The sequence below is a fragment of the Eupeodes corollae genome, chromosome 3 (assembly GCF_945859685.1).
Source record: "Eupeodes corollae chromosome 3, idEupCoro1.1, whole genome shotgun sequence".
Lineage (NCBI taxonomy): Eukaryota > Metazoa > Arthropoda > Insecta > Diptera > Syrphidae > Eupeodes > Eupeodes corollae.
Genome location: NC_079149.1, coordinates 135,666,513 through 135,679,823, shown reverse-complemented (window position 1 = coordinate 135,679,823; position 13,311 = coordinate 135,666,513). Strand labels below are relative to the sequence as shown.

At 34.6% G+C, this 13,311-nt stretch overlaps 4 protein-coding genes across 4 annotated transcripts; 2 read left to right on the top strand and 2 right to left on the bottom strand.

Annotated features, from left to right (window-relative positions):
- Window positions 1-220: 220 nt before the first annotated feature.
- LOC129950045 (tRNA-splicing endonuclease subunit Sen2) lies at window positions 221-1,112 on the top strand. The gene is made up of 2 exons (XM_056061819.1): window positions 221-778; window positions 836-1,112. Exons 1-2 carry the CDS (start codon window positions 274-276, stop codon window positions 1,090-1,092), a joined length of 762 nt encoding a protein of 253 aa, XP_055917794.1. The 5' UTR covers window positions 221-273; the 3' UTR covers window positions 1,093-1,112.
- Window positions 1,010-1,631, bottom strand: LOC129950046 (COX assembly mitochondrial protein homolog). Its single transcript, XM_056061820.1, has 2 exons — window positions 1,476-1,631; window positions 1,010-1,417 (listed from the first exon to the last, which is right to left on the bottom strand). Exons 1-2 carry the CDS (start codon window positions 1,546-1,548, stop codon window positions 1,113-1,115), a joined length of 378 nt encoding a protein of 125 aa, XP_055917795.1. The 5' UTR covers window positions 1,549-1,631; the 3' UTR covers window positions 1,010-1,112.
- A 1,102-nt stretch (window positions 1,632-2,733) lies between these two features.
- Window positions 2,734-5,065, bottom strand: LOC129951622 (neuronal acetylcholine receptor subunit alpha-10-like). The gene is made up of 4 exons (XM_056063863.1): window positions 4,902-5,065; window positions 3,971-4,140; window positions 3,246-3,897; window positions 2,734-3,182 (listed from the first exon to the last, which is right to left on the bottom strand). The coding sequence occupies exons 1-4, from the start codon at window positions 4,975-4,977 to the stop codon at window positions 2,833-2,835; spliced, it is 1,248 nt and encodes a 415-aa protein (XP_055919838.1). The 5' UTR covers window positions 4,978-5,065; the 3' UTR covers window positions 2,734-2,832.
- Window positions 5,066-6,285: 1,220 nt separating this feature from the next.
- On the top strand, window positions 6,286-13,126 carry LOC129951621 (neuronal acetylcholine receptor subunit beta-3). The gene is made up of 4 exons (XM_056063862.1): window positions 6,286-6,603; window positions 11,762-11,961; window positions 12,029-12,665; window positions 12,727-13,126. Exons 1-4 carry the CDS (start codon window positions 6,498-6,500, stop codon window positions 13,104-13,106), a joined length of 1,323 nt encoding a protein of 440 aa, XP_055919837.1. The 5' UTR covers window positions 6,286-6,497; the 3' UTR covers window positions 13,107-13,126.
- Window positions 13,127-13,311: the final 185 nt, after the last annotated feature.

Here is a 13,311-nt window from a genome sequence, read left to right as displayed (position 1 = left end):
TAAAAATGATTGGGGTCTTGTACAAACTGTATTTATAAAGTCGGTCACATTTAATAGTTTTCTTGAATCCAAATAGCTCGACCCCAAAAAAGTCTCAACAAATCAGATCACTTAAGTGTGAAATTAATTCGGGAATACATTTCGTTTGTTCGTGAATGACCAGCTTAAAATTTGAACCCTGAACGCCTTCAAAAGCTTGCGAAATTGTTCATTTGACATCTACACTTCTTCTCGTGATGTTTTTGTTTTGATTATAAAAGTTCACGTTTTACTATGCAAAACCCTAAAACAAAAACCATTTCTAATCTAACTAAATTCTCACCTAATTTCAAGCGCAAGCGAATACCACATTCCCAGTTTAAATTCCCATCAGATGTTCTTCCAACCTGTGAACCAGGAGAACAGGTTGTTGGAATATTCACAGGGTTTTCAGTGGAAGTAAGCCATCCGGAACATATTCGTAAACTTTACGATGCCGGTTGCTTTGGAAAGGGATCAAAATCCCGTAGCTGTCCAGAATTTATCAAACAGAAAATATTACCCGATGATGCATTGAGTGAGAATCTGATATTGGATTTGGAAGAGTCCTTTTTTCTTGCCCACTATCTCAAAGTACTTGAAATAAAAGATATCCACGGAGTTCCATGCAGTTCTAAGGAAATTTTTGAGAAATTCCTTAAAGTCAAGAGCAATTTTGCAGAGAGCTTTGTAGCCTACATTTATTTGAGAGCGAAAAACTGGATAGTAAGGAGTGGCACAAAATTTGGAGCGAATTTTTGTGAGTAAAGCAAATCTTTGGAGAAAAAGATTGATGACAAAATATTTTCACTTTCAGTGATTTACAAGAAGGGACTGCGTTTCTTCCACGCCAGCTTTATAGTGTTTGTTGATTACAAAAGAGAACCACATGAATCGAAAGACATAAAAGGAATTCAACGTATCGCTGAAACTTCTGACAAAGATGTCCTTTTTCTGGAGGTCATTCGACCAAAAGAAGTTGATGCCGATATCTTTGAGAACTTGGACAAATTTACTGTTTCAGAAAATATTATTAAACGATTTAATTACAGTGCATTTGTTCAGTCCAAATAAAACATAATACATAGGAACAATTACAACCTCGCCATTCTGTGCTTCTTAGGTATCCCGGTTGCACGATATTCCGATCTCTCCTTTAGATAGATTTCCTTGCATTCGGCTTTGAAGGTTTCATTGGTGTACCATTTGGAGAGACACTGCTTGAGCTCATCATTTTGTTTCCTACAATTTATTACCATCATTATGCTATTATCTCTGCAACAACCCTCAAAGGATTTGACCTCTTTAAGGCATTGATCTGCCTTTGCTCGATCGCGCATTATTTTTGGTATAAGAACTTCCACTTCGACCTTTCGTAAGGATCTGTCATTCGGATCACCTAAAATTTAGTTAAAGTTTGGGAACTACTATCGTTATGTCTGGAGGATTTGGCTTACCTAACCCATGGGGATTCTTTGGATCAACCTTAGGAACTCCAGTGGAAAATGTTTCTTCTTTTTGATACTGCATAATAATTTTGATATTTTTATTTTTTTTTTATAATAAATGATGAAATGAAAACGATGATTTTGACAACCATCAGCTGATGGTATGTTAAAGCTTTTTTGGGAGCTTTTCTTTCATATTCTACTACAAGCTTTGGCTAGAAAAAAACATCGTCTTAAGGGCAAGTTCGCACTATTAATACAATTATTCTATGACAATGACTAAATTCTTAAACATAAGAAACACTGTTGTAATTTAAATTGTTAAAACAAAAACAGTCTAACACATTCCTATGGATTTTCCAATTTTTGTCTGTTAAAAGAAGTTACCAACTGTCTACCTGATATTAGCCAAATTCTTTTTTAATGCTAATTTGCATTCTTGACAATTCTTATCAAACTCATTTTTCTGATGGTAAGATTATCCGAATTAGTAAAATCAATTGTTTAATGAAAATAGTTAGCAATGATAAACTTGGCATTATTAGGCAACATAAGAACTTAACTTCACTAACATTATGGTCCACAGAAAGAAATTGACAGGCAAGCTAATCCATAATTTTTGTATTGCATAAGGAAATTTTGCTTATTAATTTTCCTATTAGGCAATGAACACTTTTACACAAAACATTAAATGGGATTGTGCAAAGAAATAAATAAATCACAGAGTAATTAAATTCAGCACTTAAAAATTATGTGGCGCAACAGTCCATGAAGAACCAGGGCCTAGTGACTTACAACTCTCAACCATTCCTGTGTACGAGTAATGTTTTCAGAGATGGACCTACAGTTTATATGCCGAATCCGAATGGCACTTTTTCATGACAAGAATTACTCTTGGAGGATTTGTCAATTCAGCACTTAGTTAAATTAAAAAAACGAGACCAGCTGTCATCTTGAAACAATTAACCTTGACTTGAAAGGAACTGAAATTTGTATTTATTAACTTTTCAATAAAGTTGCTTTAATTAGAAGGTAACTTTATACAATATATGCATACATACAGTTATAAGTTCACACGATTAAAATTATTGAACCTAATCGTTGAAATATATTTGACAGGTTGCTTACAGCGACCTTGAAAATGACTGTCATTTAATTAAAACGAGAATCAATGGAACGATTCGTGTGCCATGCATGCCGGGATTACCTGGAACAAAATCACTTTTTTGTCAGGTTAAAATTGTCTCGAAAGGTAAAGTACGAAAAATCATTTTCCCATTTTTCTTTTATTAAGATATCTTCAAAAACAAATTGTCATATAAAACACTATTTAATGTAAATATAAAATGTTGTTTTTTGTTCTGTTTTACAAATATCCGATTAATCCAATCAAAAGAAAGATACAACTATAAACTACGAATGAAACTCGGTCAAGAATAATTCCAAGAGAAGTCCAGTCATCATAGAAGTTATTGGTGCAAATCAGTGAAAATTTTTCATATGATTTTCCGCCTTCGAAATGGTGACTCAATTCTGTCTGGTCAAATTTCTTCGAATCGTTTGTGGGCCCAAACATCAAACCTATTCGGCTCTTTAGTATTTTACTCAATCCTGGTGGTAATTGTCCCTTACAAAGGGATCTCGATGATGCCAACACAAGAACGGATATAATCATAGACAATGAAACAAGAACAAAACTTAAGCTGTAGAAAATTGCTGAAAAATAGAATTCGATTAAAAATATAGAAAGTCAAGTCAATGAAATCATAACTTTCTTACCAATCAATGGAAGTCTCAATGAAAAAGTCGAATGATTTGCAATGAAATAAAGCTGATACATTGTGATTACAATAAGAGTAATACCATTTAGAAGAATTTTTTCACCGCTATGTGGTGGCAACCAAAAAGCACCCAAAGTCATTATTGCCACACAAAAAGCAGGCATCACAAAAACCGATACAAATGCTGAAGACCTTCTCGTAAACTCTATGAAATAATTCAAAACTATGTACGGCTCCGGGCAGCAACTATAATATACTATCTCTCGATCTGCTGTGAAGTTTGTAATAATAAATTCAGCATTTTGCGTAAAACTCTGAGTTGTATCTAGTTTGTCCGAATGGAATAAATTCAAATGAAGTCCATCATAGGTCCATGAACCTAGTTTAAAGACACACTTGTGAGTGTCATATGGCCAACGGAACATGTCCAAATCACATAGTGTTTGCATTTGAACATTCATTGACCATAGAATAAGTCCATTATGTTCCAATTCGATGACGCCATTATCTGAGAAAATGTCAAGTGCCTTATTGCCAACGCTATTGTACAGTGAAATGTCAGGTATCCATAAATTGCTCTTTTTCAGATGTACTAATGTCACATTATCATGTTCGGATGGTTTCCATTTTAGTTTAGGATCTTCCCATTCCTTAAAAAAAATTAAAACATAGAGGAAATTTGTATTGAATTCAAAACTTTATACGCTTATGGATATAACTTACGGCTATAAAATGTGCAGAAGCAGTAAATAAACCCTTTGAATCATCGAAGTCAATATGATTTAATTCAAAGGAAATGTCCACGATAATTGTATGGTCAGGACCCGAGGGGCGGACAGTTGCATCATAGTGAACAAAGAGGTCCCTCAAAAGTTTCTCCTCGGCTCCAAGAGCTAATGTTTTAACAAAAAATAGGTATTTATATTTATAAAAAAATCATTTAATTCTAAGAGTTTTGTATTTTATTAGAAAATTATAGGAACTTTCAAAGGAATATAAAACAAAATTACCAAACAAGTTTCGGAAATAAAACGAGTTTTGGTTTATTTTCCATTAATTTAAATTGTTTTTTCTATTTTAATTGCTATAAAAAGTTTTCAAAACATCGGTCCCCATAATAAAATTGGTTTAAAATCGTAACAATGAAAATTCTTCGTGAATTCATAAAAGATTATGGATATAAAAATTCCTATAATTTCTTGTATGACGTTGTTCATATAAACAAGTGTTCACATTGCAATGTCCATTTTGACGTCTCATACGTGTATCTACTTTGCACCTTTAAAAATTGAGTGGGAGCGAGATAAAATGATGAAATGTCAAAATGAGTCGGTTCAAAATAATCCAATGTAAACACTGTCAAAGAATAAAATGTATGTCATGGTATTTCGTTTTTTGTGTTGATCTTTTTCAGATTTGTGTAATAAAAGTTTAAATTTTAAAGTTTCCAACACAAAACTTCACTTTAATTAGGGCTACATCACACTCAGAAAGTCAAAATTGATCATACGAGCAACATTAATTAGCTGTTCAACACAATTGATTTATGTGGGAGAGTGCCCAGTACGGAACTACTTTTCTATAAAAGTTTTTCTAGAGGAATTTTGTTACCGGTGTTTATGTTATTTTTTTGAGACTTATTAATAAAACTTACACTCGACACGTTTGTCAAAAATCAAAACAACTAATAATATATAAAATAATACAAATGCTTTATTACAGCTTGCCATAACAACAAACTAGCAGAAAATAAGATTTAAAAATCAAGTTATCTTATCCACGTTCAAAGATTAACTGAGACATACTTCGGAACTAATTCACTTTTAAAATACACATCTCTCGAAGAGCTCTATTTTTAGTTTAAATATTATACATACGAACATAAGTATCTTTTCAGACATTAAACTTTAATTGGCAAACCCGCATTGAGCGTCCCTTTATATAATTTTAATAGAAATTGCCTTAAGTGCAATCATAAGGACTTAAATGCATAGGTGACAAAATATTTTAAATTGAATAATAGCACAATTATTCCAGGCAGTATACCACAATCTAATAATCAAAAGTACCTAGTACATAAACAAAATTGAGCAAGCTCGTTTCTATAGGGTGTCTTTTTTAGCTGCATAAGAAGATTGGATGGTTTTTGTTTATAGTTTGATAGTTGAGAAATGTCAAACTATGTTGACATTTTTGTTCATTAGAGTTTGACAATTCATCGTGAATCGTTTAAACGCCACCATTGCAATGCTTCCAAATTTTTGACATTTGTACACATAAAGCACTTTAAACTATGTTGACATTTTTGTTCATTACAGTTTGACATGTCATCGTGAATAGTTTAAACGCCAAAACTGCAATGCTTCCAAATCTTGGACATTTGCACCCATAAAGCACTTCGTTCATTTTGAGGTATTAAATGCTGTAGCTCATTGTTGGTTAAATGATTTCAACAGTTCTCAAGCCATTAAAGTTTATCACCATTTCATACATTTTACTGACAGTTTGACAAGACTTGCCTGCATCGGTCCGTATTTCTTTGGAAATGAGGAAGAGCCTACCGTTATGGCACATGATGAGTGCTATTGAGCCATGATGACTGATTATTGTTTTGCATACATTCCGACAACATTTAGTTTCTACTTTTCATAATCATTATCTGGTGACAACTTTGTTTCCACTTTGTGCAACTTATCGCCTCTCTGTGACTTTTTATGGGGCTATGTCAAGTCAATCAAAGCTCTTAAAAAAACACCCGTTTTAACAACATCATCATTCATCTCCCAAAACACAGTCAGGTTCGTCAGAAATATTGAACGCGTGTTCTCTTTGTGGCTCCAAGACGACAACGCACGACGACCGCGACGCCGCGGATGGTATTAGAAAATTGCGGTATAGTTTCTTTTTAATCATATACAATAAAGACCATCTGACTAACCGCTGACATTTTTTATTAAAAAAAATAAAATAAAATCTTTCTTGAAGCCTGAGATTACGATAAAATTACGTGTGTACATATCCGAATGTTTCTCGAAATAAAAATATTCTCGTTGCAGGCAGATTTAGTGATTCTTCAACCACCAACGCGGCGACAACTCGGGAATAACTATTTTATATTTGTACAACACGAGTCGAAACTCTAACCTCTGAGCTCCCATTCTCCAATGAGGGTGTGATTGTTGTTCCTATAAAAGAATTAATTGCGATCTATAAACAATTTTTTTAAATAAAAAAAAACAACAAAAACACAATGCAACTTGCGATAATACTCACATCCGGTTGCCTTTTGATTCAAGTAATGTATCATGGCGCCATTGTTTCCGCCGCTGAAACCTCTACTCAGGAATCCTTAAAAGGTTTGAAGGACATACCAATTTTTTGACCATCTTTATAAAAAATTAGTTCAAGATAAAAAAATGTTATGTTTTGGATTTCTTGTGCCTTTTGCAGGCTTAATTTAACTAAATATTGATCTTATCGTTTTCTCAATGTGGTTAATTGTGATAAGGAAAAAAAAGTATAAACCTAGTGTAATAAGTTTTGAAGAATGTCATTGAGTGAAAAGTAGTTTTTGAATGTGAGTGTAAGTGATAACGACTTTAAACATGGATTTTCGAAGTTTGTTAAAGTTTAAAATACATAAAATCCTTTTTTATTATTTCAACAGAATTTCTACTCGGGGAAAAAATTTAAAATTGTAATTATTTGTGTGCTTTCTTTTGTTCTTTTTATAATGAATCTATAAAAATATATCTACAAACTATAAAAATATATCTACAAACGAGGAACAATCAAGTAATTTTGTATCACAAATAACTACATACATATGTATAACCCTGAGTCAAAAAGATTTAATAATCTTAAATGACCTACAGAAAGCACATTTTGAATCCTTGGATCTTGAAAGTATAATTGTAGTATAAAGTTGATATAAATTCACTATAAATAAAAAAATATGTTAAATTCTATTTTCTGTTTAATTATTAGAATTCACTAAAACACCTCTTGAACCGGTTGAATATTTTTTATATACAGTTAATCTAAAAGCGATAAATAAGGCTCTAATTACGTAAATCCATATTTTAAAGTATTTTCAGATATATTATATTTATGTTGGTCCATTTGTTTAATTTATAATTTATAGGCCTTTTCAGATCTTACAATTGGCTAAAAGTATTTAAAATGCTTTCAATAATTTAGTTCTTAAGTCTTAAAATTATTAACAAAACAGTTAGCCGATTCGATTTTGCATCAGCGCAGAAAACTTATAATACTCATATTTCAAAACATCGTCTGACAATGAATGACACTGACGTTTGTAAAAATATTGGGCAGGCTGAGACAACAAAAAGGACTTCATTTCCACGCAATACAAGTCAGCTAGTTCATGGCTACCTTCAATCTCGTGTTGCAAAGGATATCTTGGATAGGTGGATTTTTAGACACCTTGTTGAACGAGTTGGATAGCTGTATTGAGATAGCTGTCAAAAAATACAAACAACTTACAGCTGTTCACAAAAAGCAGAGAAACATTTAAGCTTCGAAGTTTTGTGGTTTAAATAAATAAATTCGGAGTCAAATAGCTTCTTCATCGTCTATTATGCAAAGAACATCCTCAAATACAACTTCAACCAACATTTTGTATGTTTTTGTTTACCAAGAAATACAAAAAGCTGAAATCAATTTTCAAGTTTCTTGAAATTCAAACATGTGTTGAATCAGCTGTTCTGTCAGATACCTACATACCCCAGAAATTCTTGGATACCTTTGGATTCTTTTTTTGACATCTCAGCTGTTCTTGATCAGCTGTTATTTTACACGTAAAACACTAACAAAGAGGTATCCGGGTACCCTATCTGTCTGAGATTAAACGCACCCAATATGTTTATTCAACCAGAAAAATGGCAATGTAGAGTAGTGTAGAGAAGTGCAAGATCATAAAAACTGTCAGAGTGGGTTGAAGCAAAAACGTCATACGCCGATTCTTAAAAAGATGAAAACATATTAAATGGGACACAAGTAAAATTAACGATATAATTAAATTATTATTAATTTAGATATTTGATAACCATTAGTTTTTTAATTTGCTAATTACTTTCCTCCAAATTAAATTTAGTGTTGGGAGAACTCTAAATTACCCAAAATTACCCTTCACTTTAAGTTAGCTCTTATCTATACATTATTTAAACAATAAAATTGAAAATACAAAGTACATTAAAAAAATTCAACTTCATTCCTTAACAAAATATAATTGAAAAATGACATCAACTGATTTTGATAGTTTTCACGAACTTGCACTAGCTCAAAAGATAGAGTAAAATATTCAAAACTAGAGTACTCTATTTCAGCACAATAAACGCTAATGAATGAAAGTCAGTGCCTCATTTTCACAATGCATACAAAGAAGCTACACTTTCTTGACCAACGCAGTACATTGCGGAAGGTTGAACACAGCTAATTTTTCACATGTCATGTAACATGTAACTACAAACAATTCCTTACGCTGGTAACAAGTCAATCATAAGTTGTGTGTTTCTATTTTAAAGAAAATGTCTTTATTGTTTTCTTAATATGAGAAGGAACATTCTTACGTGCTCTAAATTTTAAGTCAAATTGTGCAGTAAATAAATAAGTCAAACAGTTATTAAGCTCAGCTTTCAGGTGAAAGAAAAAAAAATGATGAGCTCACATCTTGACATTAGAAGACTTGGCTTCATTATAAGGGATATTTTTTTTGATAGTCTTTTAGTTTGCGTTTGCCCTGTCCATCCCATCGCACTTCTTGGATGGCGGTAATATCTGCTTGCAGCAGTCTAGGGCTTCCGCTAATTGTTCGGCTGCACGTGGTCTGTTAAGGGACCTAACATTCCACGTACAGATCCGTCAACAGTGAATCCGTTTGTATCCGAGGCTTGTTGGTGCTTCGCAACTAAGGTATTTTGTTTACGTGGCCAGGAAGTCACCCCGAAGGCAGAACCCCTAACCTGGAGGGCCAGGTCCTTAGCATAACTCCAAGGACGGGGAGCCGGATAAACCGCTCCTTACAGGCCTGGGCTTCGAATATGTCGAAGAAGCCCTATAAAGTGTTCACTAAGTAGTTCAACCGTATTGGAACTGTAGACGCCACCGTTGATTCCATCTTGAGAATTCATCCGCTGCCGTTTGGATAAGGAGAGGTGTCTTAGTGGAAACACCGCTACCCCCCTCTCTCGTTTACTGCCCCCAACAACTTTCCACTGGGGTTAAAACCCAATCTCCAGTTGAGGTACTAGGCACCCGATGTTCACCGCGGGGAGGTGAGAGTATTAGTTGATAGACAGAGGTGGGCTTTGAGAAAAATTTGTGGACGCTTGTGTCCTCTTAAATGCACATGTCTACCATTTGTACACTACGGCAGATCTTGGAAAAAACTCAGGATCTTGAAATCGATACCCACCATCTCTTTATCGATTTTAAAGACGCGTATGACAGTATCTATAGGGAAGAGCAATGTCTAGTTTTGGCATCCCTGTCAAACTTATCCGTTCGTGCAGAAATACGATGGCGAATGCACACTTCTTTATCAATGCCGGAAAAGATCTTACCGAAGCATTTGGTGTCAAAAAAGGAATTAGACTAAGCGATGCACCGTCGTGCGACTTCTTCAACATCGTTCTGGAAAGAATTGTGCAAAACTCAACCGTCAACAATAGAGGCACAATCTTCCAAAGGTCAATCCAATTACTCGGATACGCAGATGATATTGACATAATTGGAAGATCAAAGCGTGATGTCAGTGGAGCGTTTTTGAGCATTGCGACGGAAGCGAAGAAGATGGGTTTAGTGGTCAATGAGGGCAAGACCAAGTTCCTATATGCTGTCATAAAAAAAGGACATTGAACAACGACGTCTTGGACAAAACGTCACCATGGACAGCTAAAACTTCGATTAGTTAAGGACTTTGTCTACCTAGGCACCGATATAAACATAGACAACGACACCAGCGCTGAAATCAAAGGAAGAATAACTCTTGCAAATCGCTGCTTCTTTGGACTTAGAAGGCAATTGAGAAGTAAAGTCCTCTCTCGAGCATCTAAAATCACCACCTATAAGAAACTCATTATCCTGGTTCCCATTTATGGCGCTGAGGCCTGAACCCTGTCAAAGAAAGATGAGAGCGTCTTAAGATGCTTCGAGCGAAAAATTCTTCGGGTGATTTTTTGGCATAGATAGAGAATGGGGAAGAAGAGATAACGACGAACTGTACGGGCTGTACAGCGAAACTGACCTAGTTAGCATAATTAAAGCCCAACAGCTTAGATGGCTAGGTCATGTAGAGCGGATGGACATCAACGCTCCAGACCGGAAGGTCTTCGAATCCGGCGCAGTAGAGGAAGACTGCTACTCAGTTGGCGCACTCAGGTGGGTGAAGACCTCAACCAACTTGGCGTGCGATACTGGAGACAGCTAGCTAGGGACCGAGCTGGCTGGAGACGCATGTTGGTTGAGGCCCAGGTCCGCCCGGACTGTAGCGCCACCTTAAGTAAGTAAGTTAGTAACTTTCTAGTCATTCCTATAGCGTTGGCTTAGTTTAAGGACATGTTTTTGGCAGCTGGCCCATCAGATATTAGAAACTTACCTTACCTTCAAGCCCCTTTTTTCCTTTTTTATTAAATTAAATGTGTATAAATTGTAACTTGTGATTGTCTTAGCGCTAGACAAAAATTCATAAAACTTGCCTAATGTACCATAACTTGGAACTAACTTCCTAGTCCCATTCGGACAATCTAAGTTAAATTCTAATACTTTATGCTACTGCCTTTCGGACCTAAGATATATTTAGATTATGTCGTTTAAACTTGTACATTGTCACACAAAATTGTAAGTTCAAATGATTTTGATTAAAAATTTAACTTCAGTCTCTTAAATTTAAAAGAAACACGGAAAAATAAAGTTAGTGACCGAACTTGGAAGTTGGCATTCAAACGTTGGAAATAACTTAATGGGAAAAATCGGGCTTAGTTTGACTTCAAATTTCAAAAGAAATGTCCTCGAGAAAATTATGAAACTGGAAGTCGTGATTTAAAGAAAACTGAAATGACAACTTACCATAGTCACTACTTCAAGAAACAACAATAACAAAGGTTGACTGACATATTGACTGGAAGTTTTTTTTGTAATAAGTTCAACAACTATTTTGTGTTAAACTGTCAACTATAGTTGACGTTTGCCTCTTACCTTTTATGTTTCAACTAACAATTTTTCTACCTCCACACAAAAATGGACGTGGAAGAAGACAATTCTGAATTTCCTAATAATTTCCCATTTCAATTGCAAATGTTTCTCTTAACATAATTGACCATATGGGATACCAATTTTCAAAGCATTTTGTATTTTCATATTTTATTTTTCTGATCTGATTTGAAACTTTAATTCAAATTGACACAAATCACAAAATGACAGATAACCTAAGGAATTTATAGTGACAGTAGTTTGTTAAACGTCAAATACATTATTTTACTTTTTTTTTGACAGATGTACACAATAAAACTAATAACATGTGGAATACGACGGCAAATGATATCCTCAAACGGGATCTTTTTGTCAATTATAACAAATTTGCCCAACCCCTAAAGAATGGCAATCCCACAAGTGTTGGTATCGGCCTAGAAGTCCGTCATATAGACATTGATGAACTTAAAGGAAAGATGACTGTCTATGGTTGGATTAAAATGGTACAAAAATAATCAAATTCTCTTAATCTCAAAATCAATAATAATTCAAATATTTACTTCTTTTTAGGTATGGCAAGATGATAAATTCAAATGGAAAGCCTCAGAATACAGTAATATTACCGCTATGCATGTTGCTGCTGATGATGTTTGGCGACCGGATATTGCCCTATTTAACAGTGCCACTGACCGTGACGACCATCTTGGTGGAAGTCAGTTGATAGTAGAAGAAAATGGCAGTTTTTTGTGGGTTCCACCAGCGATTTTTACAGCGTTTTGTAGCCTTAACTTCGAACTATGGCCATTCGATACACAGAATTGTCACTTGAAAATCGGCTCCTGGTCAATGGCCAATATTCAGTTGGATGTCTATGGCGAGAAGAAGTATCCAAGCACTCAGGTTAATTTGATGGTTGAAAATAATGAATGGGAAATTCGAAAAGTCTCGACAACATTCGAAACAAATGACCAATTCTACAATTACGTCAGATTTGACTTTCTGCTAGTTCGTCGGGCTGCTATGTATAAGGCTCTTATTTTCACACCAGCATCGTGCATTATCCTGATGGTTCTTTCGAGCTTTTGGCTACCTCCTCAAATGGGAGAAAAACTTCTCCTCAATGGGATTGTAACTGTTTTGATTGCAGCCTTTCTCATGTACTTTAGTCAACTTCTTCCTGTCCTGGCGCAAAGTACTCCCTTAGTTGGTAAGTGATATATAGGAAAATAGTTGCGTTTTTCTTGAGCAAGCTTTCCATTTTCTTGCAGTGTTGTTTTATAGTAGCAGTTTATTGCTGGTTAGTATATCAACAATTATATCTGTGATTGTACTCTACTTGTCGAGCGCCAAACATCGTCGACGGGTACCGTCATTCTTGAGAAACCTTCTCAACGGACCGTTGAGCTATTTCTTGTTCTTATCGCATTTGAGTCCTGACATCATCGACCCACAGAGCAGCGCCCAGAAAGAATTGACTGAACAGACTTCTGATGGACCGTCTGGCTTTGAGGATCAACAGAGTATGTTTGCAGCCACAACGAGGTCAATTCAATTTGATTGGATCGTTTTGGCAACTGCTGTTGATCGTATAATGTTTATCATTTATTGTATAGTCTTTATCATTCTTGCCATTACATATTCTGTGTAGAGATTTTTGTTTTCTTCTAACCCAGGAATCTTTTGTTGAATTTCTAAATTTTAATAAACATTTTAAGCAAAGTTGTTGAATGTTTGATATGTTTAAACAATAAAAAGATTTGAAGTTGAACAAATAAGGCATTTCCTTTGAATACTTAAGGATTGACACGGAGTTAAGAAATGTGACTTTTAAAAACCTGAAATGACAAACTTCA

What these genes read in the sequence shown, in the direction of transcription:
- LOC129951621 (XM_056063862.1), top strand. Translation starts at nt 6,498, where the DNA reads ATGCAACTTGCGATAATACTCACATCCGGTTGCCTTTTGATTCAAGTA. An exon ending in TCTATGGTTGGATTAAAATG is followed by an intron (nt 11,962 to 12,028) that starts GTACAAAAATAA and finishes ACTTCTTTTTAG; the next exon opens with GTATGGCAAGATGATAAATT. An exon ending in GCAAAGTACTCCCTTAGTTG is followed by an intron (nt 12,666 to 12,726) that starts GTAAGTGATATA and finishes ATTTTCTTGCAG; the next exon opens with TGTTGTTTTATAGTAGCAGT.
- LOC129950045 (XM_056061819.1), top strand. Translation starts at nt 274, where the DNA reads ATGCAAAACCCTAAAACAAAAACCATTTCTAATCTAACTAAATTCTCA. An exon ending in AAAATTTGGAGCGAATTTTT is followed by an intron (nt 779 to 835) that starts GTGAGTAAAGCA and finishes TTTCACTTTCAG; the next exon opens with TGATTTACAAGAAGGGACTG.
- LOC129950046 (XM_056061820.1), bottom strand. Translation starts at nt 1,548, where the DNA reads ATGCAGTATCAAAAAGAAGAAACATTTTCCACTGGAGTTCCTAAGGTT. An exon ending in AAAGAATCCCCATGGGTTAG is followed by an intron (nt 1,418 to 1,475) that starts GTAAGCCAAATC and finishes ACTAAATTTTAG; the next exon opens with GTGATCCGAATGACAGATCC.
- LOC129951622 (XM_056063863.1), bottom strand. Translation starts at nt 4,977, where the DNA reads ATGGCAAGCTGTAATAAAGCATTTGTATTATTTTATATATTATTAGTT. An exon ending in TTTTGACAAACGTGTCGAGT is followed by an intron (nt 4,141 to 4,901) that starts GTAAGTTTTATT and finishes TTAAAACATTAG; the next exon opens with CTCTTGGAGCCGAGGAGAAA. An exon ending in CTTCTGCACATTTTATAGCC is followed by an intron (nt 3,898 to 3,970) that starts GTAAGTTATATC and finishes ATTTTTTTTAAG; the next exon opens with GAATGGGAAGATCCTAAACT.